The sequence below is a fragment of the Nannospalax galili genome, unplaced genomic scaffold (assembly GCF_000622305.1).
Source record: "Nannospalax galili isolate Female #2095 unplaced genomic scaffold, S.galili_v1.0 scaffold25, whole genome shotgun sequence".
Lineage (NCBI taxonomy): Eukaryota > Metazoa > Chordata > Mammalia > Rodentia > Spalacidae > Nannospalax > Nannospalax galili.
In genome coordinates this window covers 6,051,238-6,071,245 of record NW_008355642.1, presented here as the reverse complement: position 1 = coordinate 6,071,245, position 20,008 = coordinate 6,051,238, and the positions used below count along the sequence as shown (strand labels likewise).

Below are 20,008 nucleotides of genomic sequence, written 5' to 3'. Positions count from 1 at the left end.
AAAACTATGAAGCAACAGAAATATGAGGTCCAAAAATGTCCATATAAGTGCTTTTTTATTGTTTTGTATACTTCTTTCTGTTTTTTTGGGGGGGGGGTTAAATACCAAATATCTCTATTGATTATAAATTGGGACTTTTTCCTGAGTAATTCTGGTCCCAAAGGCTATATTATTCTTCTTTAATAAAGTGCCTGTATAGAAGTTGTAAAATATTGATGATGAATCCACAAGTGGAACTGAGTAGAAAGAAAATCAATATGAAGAACCAGATGAATGGTTTTAAAATGCCCAGACCTAGTATAACCATAGAGAATTCAAATTATCATCCACTCTTTCCTAAAGCATATTTAATATGTTTATATTTTGTCAGTAAACTAAATATTATTTTTAATGTTACTTTTATAATTATTTTTGCTAATATATGCATATAATAGATATTATAGAATGGAAGATCATTTGAAATATATTCTATCATAGTCACGGGCACTTTGAGCTGTAGCCATGACTTCTACAGGTGGGAAATTTATCAGACCTGAAGTCAAAATCAATACAATCACCAGAAAAAGTGACTGAAGTCACTGGATCTTACATTAGTCATGTCTGTATCACTTGGTAGCAACAGTAATATAATCTCTTCTACTAATTTTTAGATAATGCCTTTGAGAATATAACTAGCTACAAAGTTGTAAAAAGTTAAGAATTTCAAGTATGTTCACAATGATTGGTATTTAAATATTATCTCACTTAAAATTTTTCTGTTTCATGTGATGCCCCCCCCCACAAAAAAGAAAATTAGTCATAATAAGGTCTTGGTTAGCTCAAAATTAAAATAAACCTACAATAGTTCTACTTACCACACATATATGGTGTATTTCCCCTTTCTTTTATCTTTTTTTACAGAAATTGAATGGAAGGGCCTTGGAAGTTTAAAAGTTATGATTTCTTATAGGGCATGGGTTTTTAACATTGAAAGATTCACTTATTTCTTTGAAAGGTCATGGTATCTTATGAGAAGAAAATTAGGTCTTTCTGGTGTTGGAGAGCGATTTTTGTGTGATCAGCCGATTGAAAACATTAGACGGTATTTCAAGAATATCCTCGTACCCAATGATTTGAGTTACAAGAGGAAAATATGCTCAATTCTGTTGCTATGAAAACAGAAACATAGGATAGACTATTTTCTTAAGATTTAAAAGAAACAGTAGTTCCTGTCTAGGATTTACAATTGTTAATTGCCCCTAATTCTTCTACAGATTGAAGGCAGAAGAAATGATGGATGAAGTTAGAACCAACAAATTTGTTCTTCATGGGTTAAATATTTTCCAACTTTTAATAGCACGTAACAATTTTATCATCATTGGTTCTAACCCAAAACTCTTCATTCAAAGTTTACACATTGATAAATTCTCCCATCTTTAGGCATTGTTCCAGTTAAAATAAAAAATCATTTCAAGTGAATAATTCAAAGACTTTTGTATGAATAACACTAATTCAAATCCATTTATGTAATCTTTCATTTTGTTTTAATCCACCAGTCATTGAAGAACATCACTTTGAACTGTATTAAGTCCTTTGCTATACTCCCAGTTAATTACATTAATCAGTTTAAACCATTTATATAAACAAAGAGATGGAGCTCTAACCTACACTGCATTTCTTTACGAACAAACTTTTTTAGTGACTTAGTTTGTCTGGAAGCAAGATGATATTTCTGGGTACATGGAACATCAGCAACAGCATCATCTGGGATCTTGTTAGCAATGTAAATTCTGTATCCCCAATTCATACTCAGTGAATAGTAAATTCTCAGTATGGTCAGGCAGAGTTTTTAAAGCCCTCTAGTTCATTCGGAATCTCAAGAAAGTTTGAGGTCTGTTGAGTTAGAGTGATGCTTCCTTATGTTTGGACAGCATTAGTTTACTAGTCTGAGGCCCTTTCATATAAACTGAGTAGATTACTGGACAGGTGCTGGGGTGGGGAGATACTACACTTCTCAAAGTTCTAAGACACAGAGAAAGACCCCAAAAGGCAAATACTGGATGTGGTAATGGAAGAAAATAAGAGACAAGGCTATTTCAGAATATACTATGATAACATGCATGTGAAATTTAAAAACTTGCCAAACAACAATCATAATTAACTATGGATATACATGTAACATATGCAGTAAAGTGAATGTGTGTATTACATACATATGTATAGTGTAGAAAATCTTGAGACTAATACCTATTTAGGATAATGACTATGATATTTGGAGGGAAAGGGGGGTTGTTTAATTGGGTAGAGTTACATGATATGCTTCAATTATTTGTATTATATTTCTTAAGTTAGGTCACAGGTACATGGATGTAAACATTCACTATACATTTGTGTATGTCAGAATATTTCCTGATGAGAAAAAGAAAAAAATAATAAATGAAAAGGGTAAATGAAAACAGACTCAATAACTGGAATTTGCTTAAGGAAAAAAAAATTGTGATTGAATCTGACCAGAGTATATGGTTGGAAAGGGAAAGTACAAGACTTTGAGGGTAGAAAGCTGTGTTCTACATTAACTGAAGGTTTCCTAGGTGCTCATTTGCCATAGTACCTCCTGTTGTATCCTATGGTAGCATATTTCATCTTCCAAGACTAAGTGGCATTATTTGTGTGTGTGCCTGTGTCATCATCCTCCAGTGAGTGAATTTCTAAATTGTTAGCACCTTAGAAAGTTTTGCGCATCTATTTGTCCTAAAGCACTCAGAACTATGTTTTTCATTTAGTAGATGCTTGGTAAATATTTGTTACAAGAAAGTTTACTTTATGCATATACAATTCCATTTCAGCCACTAGTCTTGGCATTTGAAAATATATTATCAGAGGTGAGACAACAACCTCCAAAATACCGAAAGGAAGAATTGGTTATGGTGTCATATAACACAATAAAATAACTGTAGCCTACATTTATTATGCATTTCAAAAGAGCAGGCAGAGAAAAGTTTGAAGGTTCTAGATATATTATCCAAGCCCAAGTAGTCAGTCCTAAAAACATGTACATAATAACAATGGTAATGATCTCAGTAGGCTCTCTCTCTCTCTCTCTCTCTCTCTCTCTCTCTCTCTCTCTCTATGTGTGTGTGTGTGTGTGTGTGTGTGTGTGTGTGTGTGTGTGTGTGTAGAACGGTAATAACATTACAAGAAAGATAATGAACTTGAGAAGGACTCAGAAGGATACTGGAAGAATTGGAGGGACAAAAGGAGGAGTAGAAATGATCTAACTAAAGTACTCTTGGCCAGGCATGGTGGCACACACCTTTAATCCCAGGACTCAGGGGGCAGAGGCAGGTGGATCTACATAGTGAATTCCAGGCCAGCTGGGACTACAGGGAGACCCTGTCTCAAAAAGACCAAAAAATGAAATAAAATAAAAATACTCATATATGTAATTCTCAAAAAACTAAATTTAACCTTAAAAAATAGAAATTCAAATGTTTGAAAAGATGTAAATTTCTTTAATTTGATTATGACAGATTATATATACATACGTATGCTAAACTATCATACTATAACACAGAGACACACTATAAGCCTTTTGTGACTATTTATACTGAATGAAGGGTTCAAATAGGAATTTATCTATATACTACCATTTGAACAGGTTTATATTGGTATGAGGCTTACATTGGTTTTAATTGTTTGGTCTTTGAATTTATGCTAATATAATTTAAGACTAACTTGTGAATCTTCTATGAATGGTATTGGGTTCTTTCCACTATGAAAAGTTTACTTACAAATCACTGTGCCTCTGATGAGATTGCTTAGGGACAAATAATCCTTCATTTTAGACAATTGGGTTTTTATTTTTTGTTTGATTTTTACTATTTATTATTTTATTTTATGTGTATGCTTGTGTTGCCTGTGTGTAGGTAAGTGCACCCATGTTGTGAAATGCCCACGGAGGACAGAAGAGGTTGTCAGATCCCCTGGAACTGGAGTTACTGACAGTTGCTAGCTGCCATGTGGGTACTGGGATTCAAACCCGGGTCTTCTGCAAGAACGACCAGTGTCCTTAACTGCTGAGCCATCTCTCCAGCTCCAAGATTGTTTTTTCCCCTTGGTAATTTCACACATGTACACAGTGTCTTTAAATCATATCTACACCTCACTCTTCCCATGTTCTTCCTTCCATGTCCCACCAACATTACCCTCCTAACTTCGTGTCCTCTTTTTTTACATAACCTATTGAGTCCAATTACTGCTGCCTGCATGCACATGAGTGTAAAACCATCTACTGGAGCTTGAGCAACCTATCGTGAACCACATCACTAAACAAAATGGACGGTCCGTCCCTTAGATAATATCAACTCCCAGTAGCTCCTCAGCTAGGAGTGGAGATCTCATGAGCACTTCGTCATTCATGCTGGAATTTTGACTGACATGATCTTGTGCAGGCAACCACAGCTGCTATGAATTCATGACTGCAGCACCTGTCATGTTCAGAAGACTAGTGAGTATCAGTCCTCCCTGACCACTCTCTCATAGTCTTTCTGCTCCCACCTCTGTGATATAGTTGTCTCATTTAGGGCAGAGCACTCCACAGTCACATATTCTCTGTACTTTGATCAGTTGTGAGTGTCTATAGTAAACACTGTCCACTGTAAAAAGAAGTTTCTCTGATCAAGTGTGAAAGCTGCAATATATATGAGTGTAAGGATAACTATTTAGAAAACAGTTTGATTCTATATCAGTCTAACAAAATAATAGTAATAGTTTCTCCCTTAGGGCTTATAACCCCCACAGACATGGGTTCTTGACCAAGTTTACAGTATTAGGTATATGTTATCTCCTGTGATGTAGGTCTTAAATCCAATTAGAAAGCTGTTTATTGCCCCTATAACAGTCATGCCACTATTGTACCAATGGACATTAACCAGACTTGTTATTACTGTAGCTCACTGGGTTCACAGTTATGTAAAATTGTTGACTTATCTCCTCCAGCAGGCTTCATAGAACATTCTGACGCTATGAAACCTAAGCAACATGGAAAACATTTCTTGGTGATTACTAGATTGATTTCTCCTGCAACCAAAGTCTGTGGTGACTTCAGCTGTAAGATGTTTAATGAAGCTCTTGATAGTGACCAAGAGCAATGGCAATAACCTATATTGTTTGCAAGGTTTCTGGGACACTAACTGCAACTTACAGGTCTTATCCTACACCAGGGACTGGGCTTTGGTTTGATGCCCTGTAGCTTCTGGAAGGAGCATTATCCTCCAGTGTAAGGAAACTCCAATTACACTGTTTTTTTTTTAAATACACCTTTTGGGAAGCCTGTAATCTAGTAATTTTCTATAATGCTCTTTCAAACATGCTTAATTTCTGTTATCCCTCTCCCTACTCCAATCTGTGCTCCGTTCTTCCATCTACCTCCCCTACTTAAATATTTTCCCCACATTATTGTTCTTTTTTCCTTCATGTCACCTGTGTTCTACTATCCTCCCTACTAATCTCTTTCTTATCAACCAGATAGTCCCTTTGTACATTTTCCTGGATTCTACACAAATTTAAAGAGTTGATGATATCCACATATGAGTGAGAACATTTGACATTTGTCTTCCTAGAACTGGATTATCTCACTCAGTATTTTAAAGTTTTATCCACTTACCTGTAAATTTAATGATTTTATTTTTCTTTACAACTGAATAAAACGCCATTCTGTATAAATACCACCTTTTTATTACCTATTTGTCAGTTGGTGAATATCTATGCTTTTCCAATTCCCTTGCTATTGTGGATGGTACAGCAATGAACATGGATGAGCAGGTATCTCTGTAGTAGGATATATAGTATTTTGGACATAAGCTCAGGGGTTGTACAGCTTGATCATATGGCAGATCTATTTCTAGTATTTTGAGGAAACTCCACATTGATTTTCATAGTGTCTTCACCAGTTTGCACACTCCTCTTCAGTGAATAAAAGTTGCCCTTTCTCCCAAATCCTTGCCAAAGTTTGTTGTTACTTGTTTTCTAAATTTTTTTCATTCTTATTAGAAAAAGAAATTGTAGAGTGTTTTTAATTTGCATTTCTTGATAGCTAAGGATGTTGAACATTTTAAAAATATTTCTTCATCTTCCATGTTTATTCTTTTGAGAACTCTCAGTCCAGATCTATAGTCCAAGTTTTAACTGAGTTGTTTGTTAACTGAGTTCATGCTTTTTTTAATTTTTGCATATTATAGTTATTAATCTTCTATCAGATATTTAGCTGGCAAAGATTTTCTCCCACTCTGTAGGCTTCCTCTTCAATCAATTGACTGTTTTGCTGTACAAAACCATTTTTTTCACGAAGTCCCATTTGTCAATTATTGACATTAATTCCTGAGTGGAGTCCTATTCAGAAAGTCCTTATCTTTATCTATATGTTGTATCAATTTCCCTAACTTTTCTTCCAGAATTTAACATTTTACATTGAGTTCTTTGATCCATGTGTAGTTGTTTTTTGTGCAAGGTGAAATATAAGGGACTAATTTCATTCTGTTACGTGTGGCTATCCAGTTTTTCCAACACCTTTTGCTGAAGATATAATTTTTAATGTGTATATTTGATATCTTTGTAAAAATGACATGGCTGTAATTGCATGGACTCATATCTGGGTCTTCTAGTTCATTGATGTGCATGCATTCTTTTTTGCCAATATCATGCCATTTTTCTTACTATATCTCTGTTGTATGGCTTGAGGTACAGTCTGGTGATTCCTCCAACTTTATTTTTGTTGTTGCTGTTCAAGATGACTTTGACTATCCATGTTTTCTGCATCTATATGAGTTTAATATTATTTTACTATTCCTGTGAAGAATGTCATGGGAATTTTGATTGAGATTGCACTGAATCTGTCAATGAATTTTGGTAAGATGGTCATTTTCACAATATTAATTTTACCAATTCATCAGTTTGGCATATCTTTCCATTTCTTGGTGCCTTCCTTGATTTATTTCTTCAGAGATTCAAAATTTTAATTTTAAGATATTCACCTTCTTGGATATATTTATTCTGAGGCGATTTACTATGATGAATGAGATCATACCCCTGATTTCTTTCTAAGTATATTTATTATTGATGTATAGAAAGACTACTGAATTTTGTAAGTTGATTTTATATCCCACCAATTTCTTTAAAGTTTGATCAGTTTTAGGAATTTCCTGGCACAGTCTTTTGTATCTTTTATATACAGTATCATATCAGCTTATATTAGTATCATATCATAACAAAAAGGAATAATTTGAACTCTTTGTTTCCATTTTATGCCTTTTATTTCCTTCAATTTTCTTATTGCTCTAGCTACTACTTCAAGCACCATATTGAACAGAAGCTAAGACAATAAACAACCCTGTCTTGCTCATGATTTTAATGGGATTGCTTCTAGTTTTTCTCCATTTGGGATGATGTTAGCTATAGGTGTTTCATATATAAACTTTATTATGTTTAAGTATGTTCTTTTCAGTGTTACTTTCTTTAGGACATTTATCCTGAAAGAATATTAGATTTTATCACAGAAATCTATTGACTTGGTCACGTGATTTCTGTTTTTAAATCCATTCATATAGTTTATTACATTTATTGCCATATGTGAATTAACAAAAATTGCATCTCTAGGATAAAATCAAGTTGATCATAGTGGATGATCTTTTTGATGTGTGTCTATATTTGAGTTGCAAATATTTTTTTGAGAATTTTTGCATCTGTGTTCATCAAGGATATTGGTCCACAGTTCTCTTTTTAATAGTGTCTTTACCGGGTTTTGGTATTAGAGTAATATTTACTTCATAGTGGAATATAGATTTTAAAAGTATTCCCTTATAACTTTCTGAATTTCTTCGGTACCTGTTCTGATGTTTCCCTGTTTATTTCTGATCTTATTAATTTGATCCTTCCCTCTTTTAGTTAATTTGGCTAAGGGTTTGCCAATCCTGTTAATCTTTTCAAGAAATCAACTCTTTGTTTACTTGATTCTTTGTTGTTTTGCTTGTTTGCTTCCATTTAATTGATTTATGCTCTGACATTATTTCTTCCCCTCTACTGCTTTTTGTATTGGTTTATTTTTGTTTTTCCAAACTCTTGAATGTCATTTGTCTGTGCTTTTCTATTATTTTTTAAATGTATTTTTGACTTATTTGTTTTTATTTTATGTGTACAAGTGCTTTGCCTGCATGCATGTAAGTGCACAAGTGCCATGCAAAGGCCACAGAGGCCAGATGAGGGCATCAGATCCCCTGGAACTAGAGTTAGGACAGTCGTAACCCACCACGTGGATGCTGGAAATTGAACCCAAGTACCCTGGAAGAGCATGTAGTGCTCTTAACTGATGAACCATCTCTCTAGCCCCCTTTCTTTGTGATTATTTTGATATAGTCATTAAGAGCTATAAAGTTTCCCTCTCAGGACTGTTTTCATTGCATCCCTAGAGATTTTGTATATTATGTTTTTATTATCATTCATTTCTGAGAATTTTCTTTCTTGATTTATTTAATGAGTCACTCATCATTTAGTAGTGTATTGTTTAATCTCTGTAATATCGTGTGTTTTCTGGTGTTTCTTTTGCATTGATATCAAATTTTATTCAATTTTTATCAGGTAGAATACATTGATTATTTCAGTTTTTCTAAATTAGTTGAGATGTATTTTGTGTCCCAATATGTTATCTACTTTGGAGAAACTTCTATAGGCTGTTGAGAATAAAGTAAACTTTGTAGTGTCATGGTGGAATACTCTGTAGATGACTGTTAGTTCCATTTGGTCTATGGTGTCATTTCCCACTGATGTTTCTCTGTTTATGTTCGGATGTCTCGTGGTAAAAGTGGAGTATTGAAGTCACCTACTATTATTATATCGAGGTTAGTCTGTGGCTTCATATCTATTCATGCTAGTTTCATAAAACTCCATGCAAACAAGTTCGATACATATATTTTTAAAATTGTAATCTCTTGGTGAACTGTTCACTTGATCAAATTCAAGTAACTTTTATTTCTCTCAACCTTAAGTTCAATTAAACTGTAGTTCTTACTCCCATAATTTTCATATCACTGTTGCACCAGTGGCATATCTTGCCAAGCCAGTTGTTATTGTAGTTTGCAGGATTCACAACTGGGTAGGACTGATGATTACTTTTTCCTTCCAGTAATATGCACAGCAACTTCCAGCACTGTGGACTCTAGCCAGTAGAGATGAAGCTCTCAAGACAGCACCAGCTTGATTTCTCTTTCTTCATCCCATAGCTCATGTGTGTAGCATCTTCATAAATAAGATCATACTACTCAGTTACGATGGGTAACTCGGAGCAGTGGCAATGGCCATTATTGTTTAAGGATCTATGGGACCCTTGATCAACAGCTTCTAGACAGGGAGTCCATTCCTAACATTGAGGATTTTTTCTTTAACATATGATATCTAGAAAGAGGAATATTCCTGTTACATGGTAACTCTTTAATCTTTTTAAAAAACAATTATATACAGGCGCGAAGGACCCAATGCAACCGATTATGACTAGTAATAATCAGATACATACAGATTAGTGATGCATGCACCAACATCTCATCTGAGCATTATTAGCAAAAACAATGAGTCTTTCTATAAGAAACAGTATATCTTGAAATGGAGATCTTTTTTAAAGGTTAAAAACTCATTCAACTTTATGTCTTACAGGGCTTATGTTGAGTTCAGTATTGTATAACTGTGTTAATTCAACTGTGAACCTAGAAACTTACAGCCACTTGTGAAAGATATGGACTCTTGCTCTGGAGTGTGTTCCTGGATATGTTAAAGCTGTAATGAAATGCTTCTTCTAATCATGTAGTTATTAAAACTTTTTTAAAATAATTATGTATGTTAAGAAGCATGTGGGGAGGTTACATATTGCTTTTTCTAAAGGCTTTTTGTATTATTTATCCCTCCACATACTCCCTCCTCTGCCCTGCTCTCCCATTTCCTACCCCATTTAACCCTTCCTACACTAATGTTCCTCTTCTCCCCTTCATTTAACTGCATTCTACCACCCCTCCCAAGAAGCCTCCCCCACCAACCATGACTGTTTCTTCACCTCTATGAATTTTCAAATTAAAACATGCAGATCTACGATTTCAAAGCTAGCATCCAGATAGGAGAGAGAACATTCACATGTTCACTCTTTTGTTTGTCTTTCTGAGTCTGGGTTACCTCACTCAGGATGATGTTTCTAGCTCCATCCATTTATCTGTGTATTTCATAATTTCATCTTTTAAAAGAGATGAATAATGTGTCTGAGTGTGTTGTCTTCATGCATGTAAGTTTATATGTATCACACCTTCATTATTCATTGATCAGTTGGCAGACATCTAGGTTGTTCCCTATTCCTGACTATTATGAAAAGCAATGAACATGGATAAATAGGTATTACTGAAGTAAGGTATAGAGTTTTTTGAATATATACCTAAGAGTGGGATGACTGGGTCATATGGCAGATCAATTTTAAGCTTTTTGAAGAATTTATATAGTGACAGCACCAGTTTGCATTCCCACTAGCAGTGGGTAAGTATTGCTTTTTAACACATCCTGGACAGCATCTGTTGTTTGTTTTCTGAATTTTTGCCATTCTGAGTTGGGGTAATATGAAATCTCAAAGTGATTTTAATCTGCATTTCCCTGATAACTAAACATGTTGAACATTTTTAAAGTATTTTTCAGTCATATGCATTTCATTGTTAGGGAACTCCCTGACCAGGCCCTTACCCCAATTTTTAATTGGGCTGTTTGGTATTTTACACACACACACTAATTCTTTGTGTGTTCTAAGAACTAACACTCTGTCAGAGATATAGCTGGCAAAGATTTTTTCCATTCTGTAGGCTGCCACTTCACTCAAGTGATGGTTTCCTTTGATATACAAAAGCATTTTAGTTTCATGTGATCCCATTTGTCAATTGTTGGACCCAATGTTGTGCTATAAGAGGCCTTTTTAGAAAGTTCTTTCCTGTGTTGTTAAGTTTGAATGTATTCCCTACTTTCTCCTGTATCTGACTCGGGGAATTGGGTCTTATGTTTGGTTCTTGATCCATTTGAAGTTGAGTTTTGTGTATGGTGAGAGACAGAGATCACGTTTCATTCTTCTATATACTCTTATCCAGTTTGACCAACACCATTTGTTTAACATGCTGTCTTTTCTCCAATGTGTATTTTTGGCTTCTTTGTCAAAAACCAGGTGGTTGTAAATGTGTGAATTTAAATCTACGTCCTGAGTTTTATTCCACTAATCAATGTTTCTGGTTTTATGCATGTACCATGCTGTTTTGACTACTATAGCCCTGTAGTATAATTTGAACTCTTTGAATATATTTATAATTATTCCTTGGAATTCTATGTGTTGAGTTTCATCTTAGTTGTTGTTTTTGGGGACCTTTACTATGAGATTGGTGATATTTGTGGAAGACATATTCTTTTGGTTTTTCCATATTGTTTGTTTGTTTTGTTTTTTTATATTTTTTGTGGTTTTTTTTGTTGTTGTTTTTGCAGTGAGACATAGGCTGCATTCAGGTTGTTGGTTATGTCTTTTAATGTAGGTTTTTAGCCCTCCTGCTCAGAGTTTCCAAGTGAGGTGTGAACTGGGTAGTTTGAGTGAGTTTCAAAAGGACAGAGCTTGGGGAGTAGATCTGTTACCAGGGCCACATTGGTGGCTACAGACAGTTCTCATGTGAGACAGCAGGCAGGATAATTTGTGGGATCCCCCAGGGAGTAAAAGTGAGGAGGGTAGGTCTCTTAATAGGAAGCAAAGGTAGTTGGAGAATTCCTTGAGGCCAGGTGGTAGACTGGACAGCCTTGGAGAGTATTGGGGTGTTGGTCCAATCAGAGTGGTTCTCTTGGTGGACCTGGGTGTGTGGGCTTGGGACCTGGACAGTGTCTCTCATAGGATGGGGTAGACCTGAGGGTATAGCTGGATTGAGTCTCTTATAGGGTCCTGGCCCCATGTGGTGGGTACTGCCTGGTGATCATATTTCATGTTTGGTGTGGGGTACAAGTAAAGGTAGGTGGAGCTACTTACATCCTGGGGAAGATGAAAGAGAAAGGTGGACCCCAAGGACATAGTCAGAGGTCTCAGGAAGAGCAGAATGGGAGCTGAGGAAGAAATGGGGCCTAGGAGATGCTGCGTTATAATGAGGTCTCTGGGAGAGCTAGGCACATGTGATATTTTGAAAACTGTCCCACATAGGCTCCATTTATTTGTACACTTGGTCCCATCTATAGTACTGTTCGGAGAGGGTTATGGAACCTTTAGGAGGTGTGGCCATGCCAGAGGAAGCACATTATTCTGGGCAGGTTTTGAGAGTTCTTAAGCCTTGTCAGATTTCCAGTCTTGCTCTGTTTCCTGAGCATGCTTGCAGATGTGATTGTTTTGCTTAAAGAGCTGGTCATCTCCAGTCACCATGCCTCTTTTGCCATGATAGACTCTTACTGTTTGAGACTGTAAGCCAAATAAACTATTCATGCTATGAATTTCCTTGGACATGGTGTTTCATCACAGCAAGAGAAAAGAAACTAATATCAAATTTGGTACCAGAGAGTGGGCTGTTGCTATGAAGAGCCTTACCACATGAGTTTTTGAAAGAATATGGAAGACTTTGGTGGTATAAAGCTGTAAGTAGAGCTTAATGGGCAGTTCTAGTAGGACAGTGGAAGAAAGTGGTGCTGAGAGCAAGGTATTTCAAGAGGCAAATAAGGCTTAAACAGCAACTAGGCTATTTTAGAAAAGCAACTGGCTGCTGTCTTCCCATGGCCTGAGAGATTTCCCAAATCTTAGTTGAAAAGTACAGGAATACTATCTTTGGCAGAGGAAATTTCAAGATAGTATAACATAGAAACTGTGGTTTGGTTATTAATGGTGAATATTATGGAGACCAACAATGGAAAAGAGCAAGTGTGGCCCAAAGAAACACAGAATTCAGTTTGGAGATAAAGAGAATATCAGGAAGATTAATAATGCTGGAGCCCAAGTCTGTGCTAAAGGAGAGGTTCTCTTTGATTAAGAGATTAGAGCTATCAGGAGAGGCTTCTAGATTTGTACTTGAACAATGAGAAGAGTACCCTCAGGGCAAGACATCATGCAGCTAAGCTTCCTTGTGAAAGGAAAAGACCTAAGGAGTTTCCTGCTCCTATAAAACCTGCACCATATGATAGCAGATGCTGTTAATATGGATGAAGGAGGACAGGGTTCATCCCAAACTGTGGGCCAAACTTGCAGTGTCCTTCACATTATATTGACTTAGAGACACAGAAAATGCAAGAGTGAATGGGTCATTTGTTCTTCTTCTGTTTCAGAAAGCCACATAGAGTTCAAGTGACATACAGCAAGGAATTCCCTATATAATGACCCTGAGAGGCCATTGTATAAAGCTGTAAAGATGAAGCCTGGCTGCCAGTGGAGACCCCAAAATGTTTAAGATGCCAGAACCATGAGATATCTGTCAAGGAGAGCTGCATACAGGGAGTGGTACCAGCCCAAGAGGCAAATGTATGTTTCAGGTAGCAAAGCTGGAGGGCAGAGCCATCTAAATCTGGAACTTAAGATTCAAGCATCTAACATGGAGCTATAGGATTTGGTGTTTCTCCTGCTAAGATTCAGTCTTGCTTTGGTCCAGTATTTTCACACTAGGCCTCTATTCCTCCCTTTTAGAATGGGATGTGTATTCAGTTCCACTGTATGAGGTATGTAATTTGATTTTTGCAGGGAGGTTTACATTTAACAGAGTGCCTTGAGTCTGAGAAGATACTTTAGATGTTGGGCTTTTAAATAATGTTGAGACAGTTAAAGACTATGTAGACTACATGCATTTTGCATTATGATATGGTCTTGAGCATATGGGGGTTCAAAGAATGGAATGTGATGGTTTGAATGAGTGTCCCCCACAGGCTCTAAGTGTTTAGACACTTGGTCCCCAGTTCATGGTGCTGTTTGTGGAGGGTCATGGAACCTTTAATAAGTGTGGCAATGCTGGAGGAAGCATGTGGCTGGGGTGGGTTTTGAGAGTTCTTAAGCCTTCCCAGATTTCCAGTCTCAGCTCTGTTTCCTGTGCCTGTATGAAGATGTGAATGCTCTGCTTTCTGTATCAGTCTCCTCCTGCCATCGTGCCTCCCTCGCCACTATGGATCATTACTCTATGGAACCATAAACTGAATAAATCTTTCTTTTATGAGTTGCCTCGGTCCAGATGTTTTATGGAAGCAACAAAAATGTAACTAATACAGCATGGAAGCCTATCAGGGGCACTAGATTCCAAGAGAGCCAGGCAAGTAGTTGGGTGACCTATGAAGATGAGGAGTAACACTTAGTAGGAGACAGGAGGCCAACAGATCACAGGGGAGTGTCTGGAGAGATGGTTCAGCAGTTAAGAGCACTAATTGCTCTGGCAGAGCGCCTGGGTTCAAGTCCCAGCACCCACATGGGAGTTAACAACCATCTGTAACTGCAGTTCCAGGGTATCTGGTAACCTCTTCTGACTTCCATGGGCATTGCATGACATGGGTGTACTTACATGCAAGAAATAAATTCATATACATAAAATAAAATAAAAATTAGAAAAAACAAAATCACCACAAATTACAGTATTTGTCACAAATATTGGAAAAATATTTAGAAATAAAAAATATTCTATCAGATCTATCCCCTATAGATTGCCTAATTGGGCCAGCAAAACACTGCACACCACATGCTGATTTGCTAGTACTGTCAGTGCCATTGGATCTGCTGGGCCACAATGGTCCAATGGCAGATTATTTTACATGGTTGTTTAGAGATGTTGTAAAGCCTTTTCTTTCTCTGGGCCCCATTAGAAAAGGAGTCTTTTAGATTACTCAGTAAATGGATATGCTTTGTCATCCCAAATACATACATGATTCTTAATAAAAATAAGCCAAAGAAATGTTATGTCTGGTATTTGGGGCCAGATGCAACGTACGTTTTTCCTTAGAAGAAATCTTTCCACATGCTCTAGACCCCTTATTACCTAGAAAATACACTAAAGTTGCAAATCCCTAAATATTTGTAGAGCTCAGCATGTCTTACCATCTAATATAAATGTGTCTTAGCAATTTATCTATGGTAGTCACTACATCCTGCTCATCTGCTCCAATCAGCAGCAGCATCACTGTAATGACATATTATGGTGTGTGGTTGCATTCTGAGATGATCAGGGTCCCTGGTGACTAGATTATGACATAGCTTTGGAGAGAGAAAGTAACTTGATGGCCCTACCAGCTGAAACCAAACAATTTGCACAAGCTTTACTATCACACAGAGGGTGAAAGCAGATCATTACCAGATAACAGATGACAAAAGCTTTTATTCCTTACAAAGAAACAACCTCTTAAATAAGATATGTAATTGAATAAACCATTTGGTTATCTCTGTAATAGCTTACTGTCAAAAGTTCCCCAAATCTACCTCCCACAGAGTCAAAACAGGAACACGCAGTGTGGTTATGGAAAAAGTCTACTTTTTAATATTTCCAGTCCTTAATGTAGTGTTTAGTCTCTGAAGTCTTCTCCAAGAATAAAATATTTCTTTTGATTTATGCAGTAGGTAGATAAAAGCATTTTAATGGTTTCAACTTGCCTTCAGCTTCTATGCATCAGAGGGCCCCATCAATATTGAAGTGCTGTGTTATACCCTATGAATTTAGCCCACACAAACATAGTACAAAGGAAATACCGCACCACATTGCTCTGAGCTGTGTTCTGTTGAGGTAATGGCCCATGACCACTGAATCCAGCCACAAGTCATGCTGCTAGAATAGAAGTTTGACTGACTGGTGCTCCACAATCCTGCCTAACACTGGGGTTTTCAAGAGGTTCCATCTGCAGTCATTTGTCTGAAAATGGGAACAATTAGAATCTTCCAAGTGTTACATTTCCCCAGCTTTAAACTGAGCCAAGACAAAGTCCTGTGCTTAATACCCAGCCTTACTCCTAGTGAATGCAGTATGTATACATAATGGAATAATAGCCAACTATACTTAGGGGCATAATGAAATCCTAACATCTATAGCAACATAGATGAAATCGGAAATCATTTTGATAAATGAAATAATACAGACAGAAAAATAAGTACCACTTGATCTCCTTCTTATATAGACTCTCAAAAATCATTAATTTCAAAAAAGGTGAGAATACAATGGGGGTAATCAGAGGCCAGGGAGAGTGAGGAGCGGGATAGAAAGAGTTTAAACAAAGAGTACTATAATACAGTTAGAGAGGGAAGTAAGCTCTGCTGTGCTTTTGCACCCGAGAATGACCTGACTGTAGATTATAATAATATTTTGTATTTCAAAAGAGATAAAAGGCTCTTGAATTTTTCATAATAACAAGTGATGTCTGAGAAGATAAATATGTTTACTTTAACAAAAACATTGCACAATTGTGATATATGTTAAAACATCACATGCTCTTAATAAATATGGACCGGATCTTTTTCCAGGTATTAGTTAAAAGGTAAAATATGTCAATCAATTCTTATAGAGAAAGAGTTCCAAATGACAAATAGGCATATAATGATAAATAATCATATAGAAGATGCTTAACTTCATTTGTAATTAAGGAAGTGCACATGAGAACTACTGCATATTTAGTGGAATAGGTTCAAAATGTCTGTGTGCTGGGGGTTGGTAAAGATGTGAAGTACTGAGTCTCATATTTCTAATGAGAATGGAAAGTTGCAGTACAATCTCTGTGGAAAATAATTTTGCAATTTCTTTTTAAAATGTTACACATGCAACTATTATGTTACCCATTTGTTCTACTCCTACATTTTTACACAAGAGAAATAAATGTGTGTCCATATAATACAGTCTTTCCTATGAACGTTTGTAGCATCTTTATTTGTAACTGCCCAAACCTGTAATCAACATTTAAGAGGATGAAAAATTGTGGCATATTCATTGAATGTAATACTTAATGAGCAATAAAATGGAAAAGACTATTGGTGCATGTAGCAATAATAATTAATCTCAAAGTAATCATTCTGAGTAAAGAATAGTGATGAAAAATCATTTACTTTGCAGATGCATGTAATATAAAGTTCCCGGGGGAAAAAGAAGCCTTTACATAGTGAGAGGAAGCAGAAAATAATTAGAGATAAGGATTCAAAAGGAAAATATTAAAAAGAGATATGGGAAAACTTCATTATCTTGATTGTGGTGATCATTTATATAGTTGATATATGTCAGGATTGATGACATTATGACCTTTAAATATACGCAGTTTATTATATGTCAGTTACACATCAGAAAAGCAGTTTAAAAACTAGTGATGAGGCAGTAAGATTATTTCTTTTAAAATATTTTATCATTTTTTAATTTTATGTGTGTAAGTATATTGCCTGGATGTACATCAGTGTACACATGTCATGCAATGCCTGCAGATATCAAAAGAGGGCATTGGATCCATTGGATACCCTGGTGCTGGAGTTAGGAGGGTTGTTAGCTATCATGTGAGTGCTGAGAACTGAACCTGGGTCCACTGGAAGAGCAGCCAGTGCTCTTGACCACTGAGCCATCTCTTCAGCCCCCTAACATAGTTTCTTAGTTCCTTCTTGGAGCTGTAACAGAAATATATTAGACTGGGTAATCTTTAGATAATAGAATTTTCTTTCTCATAATTCTGATCAAAGCACTAGTGTCTACTGAGGACTTGTATCTTCTTGCTACATCATCATATGGAAAAAGGGCAAAGGAAATGAACGTTGTATCCTTCCATGATGAAATAAATAATGGAGTCAGGTCTCTCTGAAGTCTCTTTTTTTCTCCTTTCCTTTTTTACTTCGTTTTTTTTTTAATTGTTAAATGGTTTCATACATTTTTATAATGGATTTTAGTCATTTTCACCCCATTCTCTTCTCTCATATTCCTTTGTTTCCTGCTGAAATCCTTCTTCCCTGTATGTCCCTCTCTTACTTTCACACCTTCCTTATGTGCATGAGCCACTGAGTTTAGAGTTTCTTAGCAGAGTGTGTAGAAGGTTATTTACTGGAGCAAAGGCAAATTAGGAGTGGTGACAACACTGAGGAAAATGACACCCCTCCCCCAAAAACCGTTAAATGCTAATAGTCACTCAGAGAGGGGTGAAGCCTCCTCTCCCATCCACCATGGAGTGATGACGGGCCCAGTTCTGTGCAGGTAACCACTGTGGCCGTGAGTTCAAGAGAGCATGATTATGTCATGTCCTAAAGACACTGTTTCACAGCACCCCTCCCCACCTTCCAGCTCTTACATTCTTTCTGTCCTCTCTTCTGCAATGTTCCCTGATCTTTGCAGGGGGTGATAAAAGCTGTCCCATTTAGGACCAAGTACTCTACTATCATTTATTCTTGACTTCTTGATGAGGTATGCCTTTATGCATTAATTGCCCCCCACTACAGTAAGAAGTTTTTCTGGTGAATGTTTGATACAGCACTAATCACAAATGGCAAATTGGCACTGGGGCCAAAGTATCATGGAGCCTCTTTTATAAGCACATTAATTCCATTCCTAAGTTGGAAAGATTCTGACATTTAATTCCTGAATGGCCTCGCCTCTTAATATTATCATATTGGGGTTTAAATTCAAACATGATTTTTGGATGAACATATATATTCAAACCATTGCAAATGGTCTATTCATCAGATATTTCAGTATATTATCACTAAACAAATGTAACTTATATATTTGAACTGTTGTAAAAGAAAGTCATGCTATGTTTGCTTTGTTTTTGTAAAAGCTAAATATAGGATACCATGAATCTTATTGTTCTGTTTCTGAAGCAGAATTAATGTTTAATCAATATTTTTAAAATAGGGAAATTTCATGCCAACAATTAACAGAGTATTTGAGGAGGTAGGCAAAGATTAGGGTGGTAGAGATAGGAGATTGTACCAGCATCTATACTGTGTAATGGTCTCACTCTAAATTTTCCTTAAAGAATGACTTTTTGCTACCAGAAAGAGCATACACGGGACTGAGGACATAGCTCATTGGTTAAAGTACTTGAGGTACAAACAAAAATATCAGAATTTGGATCCCTAGAACCCACAAATGGGTGACTGGATGTGGGTCACCTGCAATGCTAATTTCAACGTTGGAAGCGTACACAGGAAATCCTTAAAGTAAGCTGCCTAGGGAGACAAGACGTGGGTGAGCTCTGAATTTGATTCTGCCTCAAAAGAAGAAGAAGGTGGAACAGTGATGGATCGAAGCTTCCCAGACATCAACCTCAGCCTTCACATGACCCTTGCAAACACACACATACACATAACCACACACACACACACACACACACACACACACACACATGTGCATGCCTCTTCACCATACACACGTATCCACAGTCATGCAAGCACACATATACACGTATACACGTATATGCACACCATACATGCAAACATGTAGAAAAGAAAGGAGCTACATTAGAAATAGGAAGTATCTATTCAAAACTAACATATTTTTTTGTGGCCCTAGAGATTAAACCCAAGGCCTCATATATATTGTATGTGCTGAACAAGCTTAAGATATGCTAGAATAAACTACACTGTTTTCTGTGACAGGTATGAAATTCATTTTTATGCAGAATTTTCAATTTATGACAGTTTTATCAGGATATAATTAAGTCATAATTGAGGAACCTCTATATAACAAAAGAGTGCAACACACCAAAGATGTTCATTATTGCTAATATTTTTATTTAGTGTTAGTTCTGTAACACTGAGCTATATCTCCAGCCATTTAGTTACTTTAATTTGGGATCCAAGTTTTCCTGACTTTTAACTCTTGTACTTCACTGCGGCCTGGACCTTGCAATTTCCCTCCTGAAGAGCTAATATTACAAGCCTATATTACCAAGTATGGCTCAAAGTGATCTCTTAAATGATAAAAAATAGTTTTGATATGAAAATGATCAAATATGTTCATGTTTTTTAAATTATTTGTTTAATAACCATAAAATTAGAAGAAGCATTTCATTACAACAGCATTGACATATT

The 20,008-nt window shown here is 36.3% G+C and overlaps 1 protein-coding gene across 1 annotated transcript in view; it reads left to right on the top strand.

The window, feature by feature from the left end:
* LOC115067659 (YTH domain-containing protein 1-like) overlaps positions 1–1,419 on the top strand; it is a 2,888-nt gene extending 1,469 nt beyond the window's left edge. Inside the window, exon 3 of the mRNA XM_029556044.1 lies at positions 1,254–1,419. Within this exon, the coding sequence (XP_029411904.1) occupies positions 1,254–1,419 (166 nt within the window). The remainder of the gene's footprint in view (positions 1–1,253) is intronic.
* The last annotated feature ends 18,589 nt before the right edge of the window (positions 1,420–20,008 follow it).